This window comes from Ostrea edulis, chromosome 9 (assembly GCF_947568905.1).
Source record: "Ostrea edulis chromosome 9, xbOstEdul1.1, whole genome shotgun sequence".
Classification (NCBI taxonomy): domain Eukaryota; kingdom Metazoa; phylum Mollusca; class Bivalvia; order Ostreida; family Ostreidae; genus Ostrea; species Ostrea edulis.
The window spans coordinates 14,595,216-14,615,651 of record NC_079172.1 but is presented as its reverse complement, the minus strand read 5'-3'; the positions used below and the strand labels follow the sequence as shown (position 1 = coordinate 14,615,651).

Here is a 20,436-nt window from a genome sequence, read left to right as displayed (position 1 = left end):
CCTATTGTGGCCGCATCCGACCCCCGGGGGCCATCGTTTTAACAAACTTGAATCTGTACTATATCAGGAAGCTTTCATGTAAATATCAGCTTTTCTGGCTCAGTGGTTCTTGAGAAGAAGATTTTAAAGATTTTCCTTATATATTTGTATGTAAAACTTTGATCCCCCTTGTGGCCCCATCCGACCCCGGGGGCCATGATTTTAACAAACTTGAATCTGCACTATGTCAGAAAGCTTTCATGTAAATCTCAGCTTTTCTGGCTCAGTGGTTCTTGAGAAGAAGATTTTTAAAGATTTTTTCCTATATATTTGTATGCAAAACTTTGATCCCCTATTGTGGCTCCATCCGACCCCCGGGGCCAGGATTTTAACAATTTAAAATCTGCACTATATCAGGAAGCTTTCATATAAATCTCAGCTTTTCTGGCTCAGTGGTTCTTGAGAAGAAGATTTTTGAAGATTTTTCCTATATATTTGTATGTAAAACTTTGATCCCCTATTGTGGCCCCATCCGACCCCTGGGGGCCAGGATTTTTACAATTTAGAATCTACACTATATCAGGAAGCTTTCATATAAATATCAGCTTTTCTGGCTCAGTGGTTCTTGAGAAGATTTTTTAATGACCCTACTCTATTTTTACCTTTTCTTGATTATCTCCCCTTGGAAGGTGGCCTGGCCCTTTATTTTAACAATTTAGAATTCCCTTTATCTAAGGATGCTTTGAGCCAACTTTGGTTGAAATTGGCCCAGTGGTTTTTGAGAAGAAGTCAAAAATGTTAAAAGTTTACAGACGGACGGACGGACGCCGGAATACGGATGATCAGAAAAGCTCACTTGAGCTTTTAGCTCAGGTGAGCTAAAAACTCTATTATCATTTTCATAATTCGTTACGCTGCTATCATACTACGATGCATATCATCAATGTACGATGTATGTTGACGTGTGAAAAGTTACACATAAGCTCTGGTGTATGTTGCATACGTTAGGAATAAGTTGGAACAAGTTACAAGCACGCTGAAACACTTCATGTGTTAAATGAGAACCAAACTTTTGTGCATGCATCAAGTTTTCACGGTATGTCAATATATTGTATATAGTCTGAAGTAGGATGTACGCAGTAGGTAAGTAATACACTAGTTCATCTACGTTACATGGACGCTGACACACGGCGGTAAACCGCTGGGAATTGGTGTAGCGTGGGTATAACTTTAGGCTTATCTATTGGCAACGTACTTCACGTATATTCAACTTATTGGACGTTAGCATAACGTGTATGGACATATTGAACGTTTGTTTGACGATCTTAGAATTTATTCAACGCGCTTAAAACGTTTCAAGATCGCACTAAAGGTGTTCATAATATTCATATAGTGCATCGACTTGCGTTCTGGGACGCATTTATATATAGACTTGGCACAGCTTAAAAAGATGCAGTCTACGGAGGCATTCTGCTCTAACAACATTGACTTTGGAAAGAGCCGTTGTTTTTATATATCAGAGGTCACTTAATCATCCAAGTGCGCTAACGCACGCCTTTTATACGTTCTAGGCAAGTGAAACGTTGAGCAGGCGTTCCATACAAGTCAAACACACTAGAGGTACATTTACAGTGTATATTGTCTACAAACTGTCACAAGCTTATCAGCGTTGTATATACACACTAGAGGTACATTTACAGTGTATATTGTCTACAAACTGTCATAAGCTTATCAGCGTTGTATATACACACTAGACTAAAGCTATTTTAACTATTAAAATAAGTTACCCGTGCGTTAATAAGGTTAGGTAACTATGCGTTATGTACGTTACTATAACGCTATTTATACATGTACGATGTACGTCATAAAACGGCTTTCTTTTGATTTTATTATTACATTCCAGCATCTTCCAGCGTGTTTCATACTTTTTTCATACCTATGTATAAGTTTTATTGTCTAAAACATTGTAGTGTGACAGGGCCTTGTTACGAGCAAAGAGAGGCAACTCGCTTTTGTTAGATTCTCTCTCTTTGAAAACGGTTTGGATCGAAACAAACCTAACAGTAATGTATTACTCAATTCACAGTACAAAGTACACCATAGTACAAAGTGCACAATAGTAAAAAGTACACGATAGTACAAAGTACATAACAGTACAAAGTACACAATAGTACAAAGTACACAATAGTAAAAAGTACACAATAGCACAAAGTGCACAACAGTAAAAAAGTATACAACAGTTAAAAGTACACACATGTACAAATTACATAGTGCACAATGCAGCACAAAGTGCATAGTACAGCATATTGTACCAAGTACACTGCACATCACACAGATCAAAGCACAGTACAAAATACAGTGCTGTACAAAATACACCATGCAATACAATGTACAAGCCTGGATTTCTCGAAAGAAACTTTTGGATCGAAACTTGGACATAAGTCTGAGATTTTGCTCAAATTTTGACTGCTCAAATAAAAGAAAACTCAAACTTAAGTCTGAGATTTTTTCGAGAAATCCAAGCAACAGTGCAAATAACACAGAAGAGTATAATGTAAAGCGCGTAGTAAAAAGTACAAGGCACGGTACACACTACACAGTAAACAATGTCCTACAAAGTACATAACAAAGTACACAATGGAAAGCTAAGTACATAACACAGTACACAATATAACACTAAGTACATAACACAGTACACATTGCTAGTACAAAGTCTACAGTATAAAGTACACAGTACCACACACACACACACACACACACACACACACACACACACACACCGTTTTATACCATCTAGTATATGTAACATTGGACATTGGACTGGGTATTGAACGTGGTCATATAAAATTGTAGGTTACTGAAAGTTGGGAATTCGAATTTGTATATATGACCACAGCGAACCGAGCTCACATCTAAGTTTGAAATCCCGGGTTCTATATCAATTGGACAGGACTGTATATTCTGTATTGAAACTATCCTCCTTCAGGTATGAATATCAACAACAGCAAGCGCGCTGTGTTATACATGTAATCAATATAATAGGCTCGTGTAATACCTAACGAGATATTAGAAAATGCATGTACTTCATCACTTAATGACACGTGGTTCATTGGCGATTAATAACGAGTTACATATCTTCCTCTATGCAGTCATCAGTACTGTTATTTGTACTTGGTAAGTTGATATTTAGCTTTAAACTACATTCACGATTTTCGACAATACTGTTGATTACATGTATATGCGATACATTAGTACTTAGCTTCAATGTACTTTCACAATTTCCTTCTGTTTCTTTTCCGATCTCAGTCATACTGTCGTCTGCAGTACTGTCAGTATTACCCATATTCAGCCTCTCAGACGTTGGTTCTGCATTGTTGGCAGCATCAGATGCCTCGGGGCCACATTTACCCTCCCCAAGGTTCCCTGCAATTGTATTTTCATTACCATTCTTATTTGATAAGTTCCAGTATGAATCACAACCCTCTGTGGTATTTTTATCTTCTTCTCTTTCCCATTCATCTGTCTTTTTCTCCTCAGTTTGCGTTTTCAGTAAACTCTTCATATCCTTGATATTGCTTTTAGTGACCTTGACGACGACTCCGACTGCAACCGTCTGCTTCAGATCGCGTAAAATAATTCTCCCTAGCGATGGATAATCAAAGAAAGTCTCAACACAGATTGGTTTCAACAGAATCATTTCTACCAGACCGACATTTCCGGTCGACAGGGATGTCGGGAAGTCTTCAACTGTCAGCCCTGTTCTATCGTCCGTCCGCTCTATGATGTTGGTAATTGTACATGCGGTCATGGCGGTGTGACAGTGAAGCAAAGGGGAATATCCCTTTTTTATGTTGCCCGGATGGTGCAATATGCGGATCTAGGGACGTTAGAAAGAACATATAAGTAAATCCGTTCCTTAGATGAAAAAAGATCAAATTTCATTACACTTACGGGATTTTCAGATTGCATAAATCGTTTCAAAAGCTTTCATTTATGCACAGTACAAGCATGCAATGCGTTCATATACTCACTAAGATATTGTATAGGTTCAAGACACATAGTTACCTGTGCGGTAATTTGTTTGGCTTCCCGAGGAGGGTCATCATACAGGTTCCCGCACATGTAACCCCTTTTGACCTTGTTTGTTGTCATCCCCTCCAACTGAATCCCCACATTGTCCCCCGCGCGTCCCTCGTTCGAGATCTCGCCAAAAATCTGAATTGCACGCACCTGGAAGAAGATATACAATTTTGTTGCAATCTGTGTACAGGTACGGTAGAAAACAGTAGAAATATGTACAGGTAACGATAGTCTAGAAATCTGTGTACAGGTGCGGTAGAAATCTGGGTACAGGTACGGTAGAAATCTGGGTACAGGTACGGTAGAAATCTGTGTACAGGTACGGTAAAAATTAATTTGATACAAACCGAAACTGCCCGAACAGGACTACCGGTAATATCCAGCTATTTTGAATTATACTAATGCATATTCGATGGTGAGAAATAGAGAATCTGTGCTCATTGAAGAATAGATGGAGATATACTCTGAACAATGACACAATCCCTCTCCCCCAAATGGAAAGAAAGATATCCATTAAAAAATCTTAATTAAAATAACAGGTGCTCAACTTCATTATTCACATAGAAAAAGTTTTAATCAAATTTGTTCATCATTGGGAGAGATACATGTATACTCTGGACAAATGTCTATGGACCGGTGGACAAGGTGACTCCAGTATACCCCCTTAAACTTCGTTTTCGGGATTAAAAAATTCTAAATAATATAATGGTTTAGAATTACCCACCGAACATTTGCGTTGAGATGGCGCGAAACTGAGCTCCATGTGTGGCCTCACGGATCCAGCGTGTACTCTTCCGGCGGCCACAATACCAATAGCTATTAATTCAAAGAACAGAGATACTTGTACCATATGATATAGTGTGTTAGGAACAAATCTAAATGCTTAAAAGTATACAAAACAGTTGTATTATAGACTCCACGTAGATCTGATATAGTATCATAGCGATAAATCGTTAAATCTAATATTTCGAGAGAGAAAAATTTAATTAATCTGAGCTAGCTCGAATTGGAAATATTTGACATACTCCCTAATTTGTACACAGCGTGTATTGGAACACGAAGTGACTTGCTGTTCATACGTGTAGGCTGTTGTGTTTTGTGCAATGCATCTAGTAACGTCACACCGGTCACGTGCTTTCCAGGTCTGCTCACCGTCTCCCAGTTGTCGTACCACGCCATATTTGTTGTCGGTGTTGTTAAGTTGTCACCCTTCATGGCCGACACGGGAACAAATATAACCTTATTAGGATCGTATCCGACCTTTTGAGCAACACGCTGGACAAGGTGAATGCATGAATTATATTCAATCTGTAAAGAGAGATATATGATTGTTCGTCATGTACACGAGTCCGTATCTGTTTCTACACTATTACAGCCTGTTTCATAGAACAAATTACGTTGTTACCTCGTCATTCAAATTATGATTGATTTTGCAAAATCTCTTTCTGACAGTAAACAGACGTTTCCTATTCCATCTTAAATTTATTTTGTCAAAGAAGATTCTCTTGAGGACTCAAATACCGTTTTGTTAAATTACTATTCACATTTTATGAAAGTTTGTGTGTATTATGAAAAGAAATGGTAAGTAGATTGACAGATCGTAAGCAATATTGTCCATCTTTATGGAGTGGGAAAAGACATTTATTTATTGAAGGATAAACGGGACTCTCAATTTCATGAAGTGTTGTTTAATCACTCGGGCTCAGTGTTGCCAAAGATGTGACACTGAGTACTGGTCTTACATGTATAAGAATTTTATTGACGATGACATGTCCGACCCTGTAATGGTATCTATAATACGTGTAAATCCTGACTGGTGTTGTTTTCTTGGGGTCGAGACTATATAAGGATATGCCCGACTTTTATCCATGATACATAATTTTCCCTGACAGTCCAGGTACAATTCACTTGCATCAAGTCTTGTTTCTACAAATACCGAGGGTATAATACCAGGTTTCATTTTCGAGATAGCATATTTTGATAGATCTTGGTTGTGGCAAGTAAAAAATAAATGTAAGGTCGAATCGTATATATTACAGAAGGTTGTATATATCATAATATGTTGTACGGTGTGACCGTTGAGACGAGCGAAGCCCATTAACATCTTGCAACACGACTTTTATCCGCCTCTTCATTTAACGCGGGAAATATAACGCGCTTGGTGTAAACAGTTACAAATTGTGACGTCATATTAGCTGCAATGTTTTTTCTTCTCTCAAACCAAGCAAAAACAAAACGTTTGAAGCTATGAGAAAGCTTGTCTGGAATTTAAAATGTTAATTGTACTTTCTTAACAATCTAATTATTTTAATTACGGGATTGTCAATGAAGTATACCGCAGTGACGGCAACATTTTTCCGGAGGCATTATGGGTAGTCCCCATCATTTTTCAGCTGATGAAGAGCAAACCACGTGACTCAATTGCGTAATCACTGGAGCGAGCTCGTCGCGTCGCTTCGCGACGCGAGCTTCGCTCGCTATTACTATATGTATGTTATTGTAGAAAAGAAGGGATAATGGGGTCACTCCGGATTACTCCATTTACCTGATCAAGATGGTGTGGCCAATCAACAGATGAGGCTTACACCTCCTAGGCACCTGCTCCTATCTTGTTTGCCCAATTCTTAATTTGTATTCTTTGTAGGAATTATGAGATTGAAAACTGTTCGTTATCTTCACCTTTTCATCAATCAGAAATCGAACCTAAGTCCCTGGACCCCTGATATTTCTGATTAGGTGATCTTGCCACTGCGCTAACCAGGTCGATATACGAAGTATACTTATTAATACATATAAATTTTAAACATATTTTAGAAATCATACAAGAATTCATCAGGGAGATAAAAGAAATATAGGATTTCTCATGGTTTGTTATGAGTTATATGTAACAAGTTGTGTGTTTTCTATCCCCGAGTCTTGGCGTTCGACCCACCTTTAAGAAAGCCAGACCTTGGAAATTTCTCCCGAATGATTTCATTTTTTTTAAATATATAGATTCCTTGTGACAAGAAATCTTATTTGATGTCATGATATTTGACCTTGTGACCTTGACTTTTAATCCAGATTTCAAAACTGTAACCGATATGTTAACCTTGCTCATAACTTTTGTAAGGTGTAAGATATATCTTTCACATTTCATATATGCATTTCTCGTAACAAAACCTTCATTTTGGTAACAAAGTGTTTGACCGACTTTGTAACCTAGGCATAACCTTTGATTTTGACCTTAGGCTACTTTTAAGGAAACGTCTCCTGAAATGTTTAAAGGTAGGGCTTCATAATTTATATTTAGCTTGCTTATGGCAAAACCTTACATTTCGTACCATGACTTTTAACATTGTATCATGGTTATGCCATGACCCTTTAGAGTCACAATAGGGAGAGGGGTTTCAAAATTTTCATGAGAATATAGATTGAGAAAAAATCACACCAGTAGAGGCAAAGAACGCTACACAATTTATGTACAATCATTGTTTGAGTAAACCTGTATTCCAGCATTTACTTGGGGAGTTTTTATTCATCTTCCTTACCTGTGAATAAGGGGGCGACGTAGCGTCCATTTTGTTGACAGCGACGACGAGTTTTTTCACGCCCATCGAGTAAGCAATGTTTAGGTATTCTCTCAATTGCCCGGTCTTTGTAATTGATAATTCAAATTCTTTCTTTGGAGCAGGAACTACTAGGACGACAACATCTGACTACAAATAAAAGAAACAGTATCGCCATTGGCACATTGTAACTAAACGAAGGACGTCCTATCTAAATTTCAGTCTGGAACCACCATTGTCTCATTAACTACATGTACAAATTGGATCGTTTTTACTCAAAATAAAACGTCTTCTTGTACAATGTCATTCTATCAAAATCTTTTGAAAATACTCGGTTTCTTCTCAGTCCAATGACCATGTCCCCTTGTGTTATCAATAATAAAGTACGTCAATCGTGACGTCATGCCAAAATAGTTTAGCTTTCATAAAATTAAAGTTTCATGGCACATGTAAACAGAATAGAAATATATATTTTTTTGCCGATAACGTCCGAAGATCCGATGCCTTAGTCGTGTGTTAAAGAACATTCCAAATTTTGCACTCTAAATGACTTGTTCCATATGCAGACAACTCAAGAATCTTTTTTTTTTAGACAGATGTAATTCGTTAAGGTCTTTTGACACTATCAGTTTTCTTACACCAAGAAAAATTGGTCAGGATTTTAGAAGGCTCTTGACAGTGTTAACAGACAAAAACTTTGATAGAATATAATCTCATCCATTTTTGTTCTCAAACTTAAAGAAGGATTAGATGATAGAAATGATATATAGAGTTTGACGCAATTTTGTTTACAAACCAAACTGACTGAATAGGCCGTAGATATAGATATAAAAGTAACTGGATATTTTCTGGGGAAATTGACAAGTAGAGGAATTGATTGATTGGAAATGAGTGATCAAGATAACAGAAAAGGTGAACGTGTGAGTATTTTAGAGTGTTGATGGTTCACATTCACTACCTCTGTTTAGCACCTTAGTTTTCACGTAACGCTGGGGTCAGGAATCAAACACGGGACCACTCGTTTGTAAAGCTAGCACCCTTACCACTTGGCTAAGGCGACCGGTCATAACAATATTGCAGTGAAAAATGCCTTTTAACTTAAGTTTTATTTATCGCTCTATATCTCTATCCATTTCTTATATCCTGACAATGTTACGTCATTACCTGGGAAATCCCGGTGATCATGTTATGTACGTAATTCCGGTGTCCCGGACAGTCTATTATAACCATGTTGTAGACGGAGGTGTCCACCCGTCGACTTTTGCTGTCTATGGAATGATTTCTTTCTCTTTCCACTTTCAATTTGTCCATTATCCACGCAAATTTGAGCGATGGTTTTCCAGCCTATTAAAAATGCAACATAACTTTAACTCTAAATGCCTATACAAATTATTATGCTAAAAAAGACTTAGATTCTCAAATTGTAAAACGATATGAATAAATTAATCAAGCACCAAGTTTAGAATTATTGTACGGAAGCAGATTTCTGTCACTATTCATGTTCTATTAAAAATGTCTTTTGATGAATTAAAATAGAGCCTAATTCTGACCTTCAATTAAAACAATTGGACTGTTTTATAATGTAATTGGTGAGTGGAAGGACCACACTTCAGTGCAATGTAAATATGTGCATGCATTAAAACAGGTGAGCTATACAAAACGCTTTAGGATATAATTTTAGCATTTATGAGTCATGTTACAGACCGACATCAAAGACACACGTGTAGTCCCCGCCAGTTTATTTCCACTGGACAAATATTACTATTCCAGCAGTTTGAAATCAGAACGTTGATCACATGAACAGACATGTACATGTATGTTACTCTTTATGAAAATAACGAGGATGGTGCATGCAACCCATGATTTCATATTCGAAACTGCCTGAAAAGTTTATATTATCGCCGATTTTCAAGGAAAGTTTATTGAACCATAAACATTATAACGCCATACTCCAATCTAAAAACAAGAATTTCTTCATTTTCGTTTCTAACAAGTTCAAAAAGGAAATTTGATTTAATTTTACTGCTAGGGATGGGTATTGTCAAGCCTATTAATTTGTTACATGTATTTCAAAATTGTTGACATTGTTATTTATTGATAGCAGTACATTCAGCTGAATCGGTGCAATGCATTTAGTATCACACTCTAACTATTGTGTTTTACTTTCGTTTTATTAAAAATGCCAAATGACTTTCTGTGAGTTACGCTATGGTAATAAAATCACATACCAATTTCCAATCCTGAGCTCATCTTTTCATTTGTTGTTGGTTAATTCAAAGTATTCGTGATCACACCTGGCGTGAAATATCATAAGTATCGGGGGAAAAAAATACTACAGTAACTCAGTATGTACGTATTGACCTATTTTTGGTACTAACTTTGCATACCTGTTGCAATTGCGGTCCAGGGTGAAATTCATAGAATTTAAAAAACCCACCACCACCCCTTCGTTCACTTCATTGTGACTTATGTACTTTGTTTTGCATTTGATCGTGCTGGCAGACTTTCAGTGCCACTTTGGTATTTAAGCACCATAAAGCATAGTGAGTGTTATCTGATTGTTCTTTTTTTTTGGGGGGGGGGGGGTTCACCCTACTAAATGTTGAGTATTCACTACGGGTGTCAGTAATAGTGATCTCGCTGCAACGTTCGATATATTCAATAAAATGGCCATTACATGACCAATCAAATCCTTGTAGGGTTTATAGGACTGATCACCGTTTGTTATCTTCACTTCTATTGCTTCGGGTGGTAGTACGACATGAGATCTCAAGAATAAGATAAAGGTACGTGTGATATTTCTCTAATATCTTAAGAAAATAAATAATTGTCCTAACGATTGAAATTTATTAGTTTTCATTATAAAGCTTATATATTTTTAGCATGATATTTTCATATTTGGTGCGTGTATCCAAGAATTCAAATGTGTGGTATGTAAAACTTATACGGTACCAATTTTGATGCACCAGATGCGCATTTCGACAAATAATGTCTCTTCGGTGATGCTCAACCGAAATGTTTGAAATCCGAAATAACAATGAAGTTTTGGAGCTATTATAGGGGAAAACAGCGTACCAAAAAAAAGTGGAGTCAAATTCGTCTAAGGATAAGAGCTATGCATGAGGGAGAAAATCCTTAATTTTGAAATGAATTTCTATATAAATAATAAAATATATAATCTATATAAATAAGAAAATGTTGGTTTGATAATAATAATCATATTGCTTTCTGACAGAGTCACTCAGTCCAAAGCACTCTTTTCCCTGAGACCTTCTATCAAAATTTCAATAAACGTACAATAATGTAATGTAAGACAGAAGTGATTATAATGAATTACATCCAAAACAATGAACTAATAATGATAAAGGTACATCGTTTGTGTACAATGAATTAACTTGAAATTCAGGGACGATAATCTTCTGGATTGTGGCAATTCATTTCAAAGTTGTACATCCGATTACTGAAAAGAGTTTTTGAACAAAATGATCATTGTTGGATAACAAGTCTCAGCTGTCCTTGGTGATTATATGTTGTGGTTTCATCATTATTCGCTGTATATTACTGATATATTACTAAGAAAAAGCAACGTGTAGCTCTCCATGAATTTACATGCCACGAAATTTGATGTCCATGAAAATTCATGAAATAACACGATCTCAGTGGAGAAAACAATAAGCTTTATAACATTGAAATAAAAGAAAATATTTGTTTGTAACTAAGGCAATTATTAACGTTTATAAAATTATAAATGTGAAACAGAGTTACACCACCCCATACTTTGGGGATCCGGGTTAAAATAGGTCCTCAGTACCCCCTTGCTTGTCGTAAGAGGCGACTAAATGGGGAGATCCTTCGGATGAGACCGCAAAAACCGAGACCCCGTTTTACAGCACGATATAGATCCCTCCCTACTCAAAGGCCGTAATCGCCGAGCATAGGCGTAAATTTTGCTGCCCTTCACCGGCAATGGTGACGTCATGTCTCCGTGTGAGTGGAAAATTCTCGAGCTGGGCGTTAAACAATATACACCCAACCAACTAACACCCCCTTTCCAGTACAGATGACGATTACTTGTTGACATACGTTTCGGTACGATTCTTGTATCGAAGCTCTGAAACTACATGGTTCCCAGCTATGCATATATCGACGAAAATGCTTGAAACTTGACTATCAATGAAACTTTATCCAGTATGATCAATTCAATTGTTACATTTCATTTGGAGGAGATTTCGCACATCAAGATTCTCCGATCCCGCATTCTATTCTTTCTCTTTTGTTTACATTTCATCTGTTCCTCTCTGTTCATTGAATCAATAAATATGTTCGTGATAGAGGACATTAATATGAGAGATGAGAACAGAGATAACATAATAACTGAGACAAGCCAAAGACAAGTGCGCTCATAAATCAATATGTTCTCTCTCTCTTTTCTTTCTCTCATAAACTAGAATATTTCATACAGAGATGAAGTAAGGTATCAACTGTACCGGATAAAAGATTAATTCTGGGTAACAAAAGAAAAGACCTGTACAGGAGAACGATTTTCCCCGGAAAAGTCTCATTATTATATCAAGTTTCTCTAGTTATTTTCTGACGTAAATATATGAATTTTTCATATTTTCATTTCGAAGGTATAATTCACTATATACGATGTTGAAATTAGTCTTCAAAGTTGGCCTACACAGCATTTTCCTCATTTAAGCACCGATTTTGACACGAATTTTGACTTTGAAGGCCTTCTAGGCAGGTATGATTTTTTTGGACATTTTGATTGGTTACAATAAAAGATGGAAATAACGAACAGTGATCAATCTCATAACTCCTATAAGCAATACAAAATAGAGAGTTAGGCAAACACGGACCCCTGGATATACCAGAGGCGGGATGAGAAGCCTAGGAGGAGTAAGCATCCCCTGTTGACCGGTCACACCCGCCATGAACCCTATATCTTGATCAGGTAAACGGAGTTATCCGTAGTCAAAATCAGTGTGCCAAGAACGGTCTTGTTAGACCGTTTTTGTTATCTGTATGATCTGTCAGACAGCATTTGAACCAATGGCAGTTTGTATTGACAAACTAGATCGTTATAACGACCATAGCATTTGTGAAATGCTGACTTTAAACGAGAGTGTTGAAATCTGAAGACAATCTTAAGAACAATTTATAATAGTATTTTAGAAGCACTCCTCCCTCGGGTCGAAATTCACGAAAATGCAACAAAAAATGAAGAGAACTTTTTTTTTGAAAACGTGTTTCATATTTACACGCGTATCACGTGTGGTTAGGATGGCTCTGGCAGTATACACTTTGATTATTTTATGCAATGTTTCGAATCTGCCTCATGCCACACTTTTATTTTACTTTTTCGCATTTACAACACTTTTCATTTATTAAAGTTTAAATGCATATCGATGCTTTATACAGAAAAAGAGTATACATACGCATTCAATTGGAACTATCCTCGAAGTGGTCGATTTTGTTCCAAGGTCAATAATCATTCATTCTACGTTCCATAATGGGTTTTTTTTTTTTTTTTTTGGTTATCCTGAATTGATATTGGACTGTTTAATGGTGCATTATGTTTGTGAACTTTCATTATACGCAAATATAAACTGCTTAAACTTGATATTTTCAAACAAAAATTTTGGCGCTTTTCATTTTTGGCGAATTTTCGTCATCCGTCTCAAAAGCTCTACTTTCCAGTGCTCCAAAATTACTGGATATACATTACTTACAACAATAGCATCATTGGAGATTCTCGCCAGTACTGCTTCATCAACAGCACCACAGTCATACAAAAGTCTCCCAGCTAACGAGGATTTACCGGAATCCACAGGTCCAACCATAGCCAGGTTCAGAAACGGGGTTTTGTTGTCCAACCTGTTTGTAAATGAGGGCGGTAATCTGGGTGACATTTCAGTAGAAGTCGAGGGCGGCCTGGAGGGGAAGATACTGTTATCCGTCCGTACGGACGGGGATCGTGACCGACTACTGGAACAGGCTTCAAACTGTATTTCTTGGAAAGCGTCTGTGGATCTTTGTTTTCGATTGACTCTTCCGTCTAATTTATTAACTTTACCTGGGTCCTTGGTTTCATTACTTTTCTTGCTGCTGGCTATGACTGCGGAAGATCCTGATTTCATCATTTTATCGACAGTGTCCCCTGAAATATAAACAGTCATTAGATTTTTCATGAATAAAAGATGACAATATTCTGCAATGCAATGCTCTGCGGGTATGGATTCTAGTTTTTTTGCAGCTCATTAACTTGTCAACATTGGCATCATTGTATCCGCTTCACAAAATAACACCGCTTTGTTTTTACCCTTCTAGTGAAATAGAAATACTAAATGAATAGAAGGAAAACATATGACACAGGTTTAGATTAAGAAGTGCTTCCAATGTCGCTCTATGTCTGCTATTAACGGTAGAGGATTGACACAATACTATATGCATCATCGTATATCTTGTTCCTTTGAAGATGTCTATCCATTTCGACATTTTTCCTCATTCAGAATGAATTGAGAGTCAGTTATATGCAGGGCATTCGTGTTTAGATCTGGTAATAATACCGAATTCGACTGTGGACATGTGTATTTTACTTGTATCATAATCATCTAGTATTAAGCAGGGCTGTGACTAAATCCCTCAAACATCATAGGAAACTGGTAAAAAGGGGAGGGCAACACCTCACCCTACCGGGAATAAATATCATTTCTGTCATTTTAGATCAGGCCCATCTGGAGCGTTTCATATTTTCGAAACTTGAGCCTATCAGAGGATTTCCTCTGAAAAGAGGAAAAATTACACTCCTGATTAAGTCAATGGCTCGCTTTTTAACTTGCTGCATGGTTTCAAAGATTTCTGTAGCAAATTATTATACTTGTTCAAATTTTGACACCGATGTAACACGGTTTTTATATTTCGAAATCCAAATTGCATGACATATTTAGTATAAGAGCGATATATATATCGTGTTCAGCTTCCTGTGACGTCGCTGTCAGTAAACAGCCTGATAGAGACGTGATAAGATGTGTAATGATGATTTATATTGATTAAAACCAAATGATAGCATTGTGTTATAATACGTTTATTGATAATTTACTTTCAGTTGATATGGCAAATTATGAAGGTATGTCGCCTTCGACGTCACAGTGTCACGTGACCCCTTCACTAATTAATGTATATAGCCACAAATCAACTGCATGAGATAGACATGATAAACCAACTTTTCTGCGATTTACAATAAAATTTATCTATTATTTTCTCTGATTATCGTATGCGTTTGAGTCAAGGATATTGCAATAAAGCCTTTAAACAATGGAGGAAATTCAAACCATAAATATTAAAATATTGTCTCTTTTATCATTTTTATGTGTCAAGAAGCTTAACTACATGTGTCATTACCACAGAATACTAATTTATCCACGTTTTGAAAAATGTCTTATCCCACTGATTCATAATACATTTTTAAAAATTTAAAAAGTGGATAAATTAGTGTTCTGTGGTAATAACACGTTTAGTTAAGCTTATTAAAATATAACAAATGTAAAGAGACATTATAGATTGGAGAGAAATATATGTTCATAGTTCGAATTTCCTCCATTATTTACATCTAGGTTATAGTGCAATATGCAAGGTGAAGATAACGAACAGTGATCAATCTCATAACTCCTACAAGCAATACAAAATAGATAGTTGGGCAAACACGGACCCCTGGACACACCAGAGGTGGGATCAGGTGCCTAGGAGGAGTAAGCATCCCCTGTTGACCGGTCACACCCGCCGTGAGCCCCATATCCTGATCAGGTAAACGGAGTTATCCGCAGTCAAAATCAGTGTGCCAAGAACGGCTTAACAATCGGTATGAAACACGTCAGACAGCATTTGACCCAATGCGAAGTTGTATTGACGAACTAGATCGTTATAACGACCATAGAATTTGCGAAATGCTGACTTCAATCGAGACTGTTGAAATCCCTGTACCATTAACTTGTTTGTCAGTAGCTTACCTCGATTTAAAAACTGACTATACCCAGAACAAGCTCTTGGATATCGAATCAGTTGAGATATATAAACACCATATGCAGGTGATAATGGAATATTGCTACATAAACATGGGAAGTTGACGATGGAGAAGCTGTCATACAGTTGAGTTGTCAGTTTGCCGTTAATGTCTACTTTCAATAAAATATCTAAGTACGAAGCAGAAGTGGACGACTCTGTGGTGTCCTTTATTTCGAGCTCACAGGGATATATCAAATCGACATATGAATGAAAGCTATCATTGTTAATAGACAAAACGTCATCGATATATCTAAAAGTCGAATATCCTTGACCCAGGCGCCTATGGTGATTGTGATTATATTGTTTGATGTCCAATTCGAGACGTCATCAGCAATAGTTGAAGTGCCTCAAATATTAACCTATGTACAGTGATGTAGCAGTGAAAATTCTTTATCGTGTCGACATAATATTTCCTTCTTAGCGCACCTGAATCACGGATCGAAATTTGTCTGGTGTCTGTCGTCATCGTTGTCTTTTCACAGTGTGATCTTTTCATCCAGAATCATTGGACCAATTTCAACCGAACTTGGTACAAATCACCCTTGGGTAATGGAGATTCCAGTTTATTCAAATTAAGGGTCATGTCCTCTTCAAGGGAGAGATAATCAAGAAAAGGCAAATATAGGGTGATGACATTTGAAGATCTTCTCAAGAACCACTGTGTCAGAAAAATATCATTTTACATAAAAGCCTTCAGACATGGTGTAGATGAAAGTCTGTTCAAATTATGGCCCCCAGAAGTAGGGTTGGGCCACAATAGAAAATCTAAGAACATATGAAAATTCTTATAAAACTTCTCAAGAACCACCGAGCCAGAATATTTGTAATTTACATGAGAGCTTTCTGACAGAGTAAATTCAGATTTCTTCAAATTGTGGTCCCCGGGGATTGAATGGGGGTCACAATAGAGGATAAAAGTTTCACATGCAGATATATAGGAAAATATTTTAGTATCTTCTCAAGAACAACCGGACCATGACTAATCATATTGATTTGAAAGCGTCCATAGGTAGTGAAGGCCCTCTGAGGTAGGGTGGGGCCACCATAGGGGATCAAAGTTTTACATGCGAATATTTTGGGGAACATTTTAAACAAACGTACCTTCTTCAACAACAGTATAGAGCCATTATTAGTCATATTGATATGCGAGTACCTTCAAGTAGTTCAAATTCAGGGGCCAGAGGGTAGATTGGGACCCAAATGGGAGATCAAAGTTTCATATGGGAATTTACAGGAAATTAATCTAAATGAATTCTTTTCAAAAGTAGCAGGGTCCCACTAAATAATATGCAAATGTTTCCAAGATATGTGGATTCAAGTTTTTATACCAGTGCGGCCATTGTCAGGGGCCATATTGTTTTCATCTGCCTGTCCGAATTTTTAAACTTGCTAATATTCTTAAAAATGAATGATAAACTTAAAAGTTCTTATATTTCATATGCACATTCCTTGTGATAAGACTTTTTTTAATCTGTTCAATATCTCCTGTACTATTTAGAGTATAACTTTTAAAATTTACGTATGGATTCCTTATGGTACAACCTTACATTTCATACATGATCTTTGACCTTGGGATCTTGACCTTGGAGGTAAACCCAATTTCAAAACTTATAACTTTTAAATAGTGATCAGAGATAAGGCTCTCATATTTCATATATGCATTCCTTATAACAAAACCGTTTTAGTACCAAAGTTCTTAACCTTGTCCCGCCTTAAAATGGCTGAAATATTGCCAAAACAGGGTAAAACCGCAATCAATCACTCAATCTAACCTTGTGACCTTGGAGTTTGACCTACTTTAAAAAAAAACCCAACTATTTGATATCCTGAACTATTTAAGTTAGAGCTTTTATGTCAAGACCTTTCATGGCATACGATGATCTATGACCTTGTCACATTTACCTTCTACAGGAGAGCAAGGTCATGTGAGTCATATTGGTTGTCATCTTCACAATTCAAGGGTCATTGATTCTTTACCACGCACTAACCCTTGACATCAGTCATGGGCTCGAGACGGAGCATATAATTGGTGTTGCAGCCTGTAGCGTGGAGCCAGTCAGACAACAGCTTTTATAATCGGTCGAAAACGAAACTAAACAAGCATGGCGCGGTATCTGCAATATGGTGTAGAATTTGTGGCCGCCGATTGATTTTGGAAATTTATTTTCTTTGAAGAAACAATTAGACGAAGTTTTAGAATACGAGCCGCATGAAAACGATGGATTGTCCAAGTATGTTTGTCGATTGTGTTTCAACAAATTGAACAAGTTATTTAAAATTTACTATGAAGTAGGTTGATACTTAGCTACAACATTTAACGGACAAAAATGTGAATTATTAATTATGTTACATATAAAATCAATACCCAATGCTCATGATGTTGACAGAAGTACCCCACGTAAGACACTATTTTACTTTCTGTTTTTGCTCTTACCAAACTTGCATCTTAAAAAAGAAATCTCAATGGCTGATTTAATTTTAGCTTATTGCGTCATCCTCCGTTCAAAGCCCATGTTTTGAATGGTGACTGATGTCAAGGGTTAGTGCGAGGTAACAAATGAATAACCCTAGCTGCAGAACTGTAGCTCTCTGAAAAAAAATATTGGGACAGATCAGAGAGCTACAGCTCCACCCTTGTAAAAACTTTAGATTTACGGCGCACAAAAACATGCACACAGTGTTGTCACACATCACCGTACCGCTATCAAAGTACACGTGTGATTAGCGATGGGTGTTTGGTAATTGGCAATATTATCGAGGGTAAACCCTATACAATTTAACCGTCTGTTTGTAAAAATCAGTGCCATATGGCATTATGCAGGTTTGGCAGTATAAAGGGGTGTTAACATGAGAGGAAATCTGTTCTTTTAAGATTTTCAGGCAATAGGCGTAGATGGCATTTATGACGGGGGGGGGGGGGGGGCAATATATCGAGGGACTCATGTTAAAGGTCATATGAAATATTGATATATCATTGTTGTATACATGTACAACTAAAAGCCTTCATGTTCGACGACGTGAGAGAGGAATTGATATCAGGCTTTTTGGCTTGTTTCCCTATCTCCCTGCCATATACCCGTATGTACAGTTTACTCATGATGATTATCATACATAATAAATATTGGTCAAGCTAAAGGTCTTAAATTTGACACGGCGCCAGGATCGAGAATGAAACCCGGTCATCCTGGTTGCGAAGCGAGCACCTTAAAGTACCACTAGGTCACCGCGAGTACGATGGAAGTGTCGTAGAATGGGAATGTTTAGGGTGTCCAACTTTACCTATATAATATATGACTATGTTACGACATTTACAAATCGTTCACATTGACGTTACCAATTATTAACAAGAAAAAGAGTTGTTGTTTTTTTTATGATGGACTTCTTATTATACATATTATAACAAATTATACAAAAGGATCAGAGTAGAACCACGTCTAAAATCATAGAACTTACTTTCTGTTTGTGTGGCCATTGTGACTTTTTAGATGTCCACATCATAAAAGATTAGATTAGAGTTTAGAGAGCTCCTTATTGGTATACGTAGCACTAATCCGCTTTGACTTAGTTATGTCACGAGAATAGTCACTTCTGTAATGTGATTCATGAAAGACAAGTTAAATCACGGCTTTATACAACTTCTTATTAAAATTAAAATAACTCGCATTAATTCTTTGTTTGTGGGTAATCGTAGTACATAAAGTTAGGGACTGTAAACTATGCGTATAATAGTAGTCTACCATGTTATGGTGATTTCGCTGCTTGTTATGTACCGTGTATGAGCAGGGATGGGGGGGGGGGGGGGGGGCATTTAATAAAATACAGGAGGATATGAACTACGACCTTCACGTCCGCATACTTCATGAAGCGCGTCAATAAAAATTATGTCTTATATTTACATTTTACTTTTATTCATGTCAGAATTCCCAGTCGTTAAAATAGATGCACTATATGTATCAAGATTCATACGCGCATTTTGCACAACTGCAACGCATTCATGAAGAAATGGTTGTCCTTGCAGTTTGTGAAGATAGCAAACGATAGAACATTGGAAATGTAGATACATGTATAATGTTAAGGAGGATGCATATCGATTGCCATGGCTGGCTCTATTGTTATGGACGATAGAGTATCATCGTTGCATATCAGAATAAATGCATGTTAGTTTAGCATGGTTATTGTGAATGTGATTGCATGTCGGCGGTTTTTGAAATTGATTCAAATGAAGGTTTATTTTTATTTAGAGGGTTGGTTATGCTAGGCAGTATAACGTTTGTACTTCGTGTACCAGTGATCTGGTTTTGAGTGAATAAATGAACTGAATTGTCAACGCCTAGCATGACACAGACCCTCCCGTTTAAGGTCCCATCTGAAAGACCCCCGCCTTTCACTCATAATACCAAGCGCTTGGCGAATTAACGGTCTATAATTGCCAATACCCCAATTCCGGTGTCGAACCGATTATGAAGCAAGCGTACTACTGCTTGAGTCTCTATGACCCATGGTTCTTTGACATCATCGTTTTTGTACATTCAGAATGATAAGAAATAGACCTATGCTGTTTTTATTGTTTTCTTTATGAAGATCTAATACGACGCTGTATCCTCATTGTAACAACACGTGTCGGTTATGATAGAATGTTTGAAAGCATTTCATCACGAAAAAAGACATTCATCTGCATCAATCATGTTCTTCATTATTGTCTGAATTATCAGTATAGTGTGTCACAATGAAAGTTCATGTCGTGGAGTGTTGATCGGTTTCG

At 37.0% G+C, this 20,436-nt stretch overlaps 1 protein-coding gene across 1 annotated transcript; it reads right to left on the bottom strand.

Moving 5' to 3' along the window:
* Positions 1-1,850: 1,850 nt before the first annotated feature.
* On the bottom strand, positions 1,851-13,883 carry LOC125658406 (elongation factor 1-alpha 1-like). Its single transcript, XM_048889652.2, has 7 exons — positions 13,343-13,883; positions 8,772-8,951; positions 7,590-7,757; positions 5,085-5,367; positions 4,784-4,875; positions 4,045-4,209; positions 1,851-3,856 (listed from the first exon to the last, which is right to left on the bottom strand). Exons 1-7 carry the CDS (start codon positions 13,799-13,801, stop codon positions 3,107-3,109), a joined length of 2,097 nt encoding a protein of 698 aa, XP_048745609.2. The 5' UTR covers positions 13,802-13,883; the 3' UTR covers positions 1,851-3,106.
* Between the last annotated feature and the right edge of the window lie 6,553 nt (positions 13,884-20,436).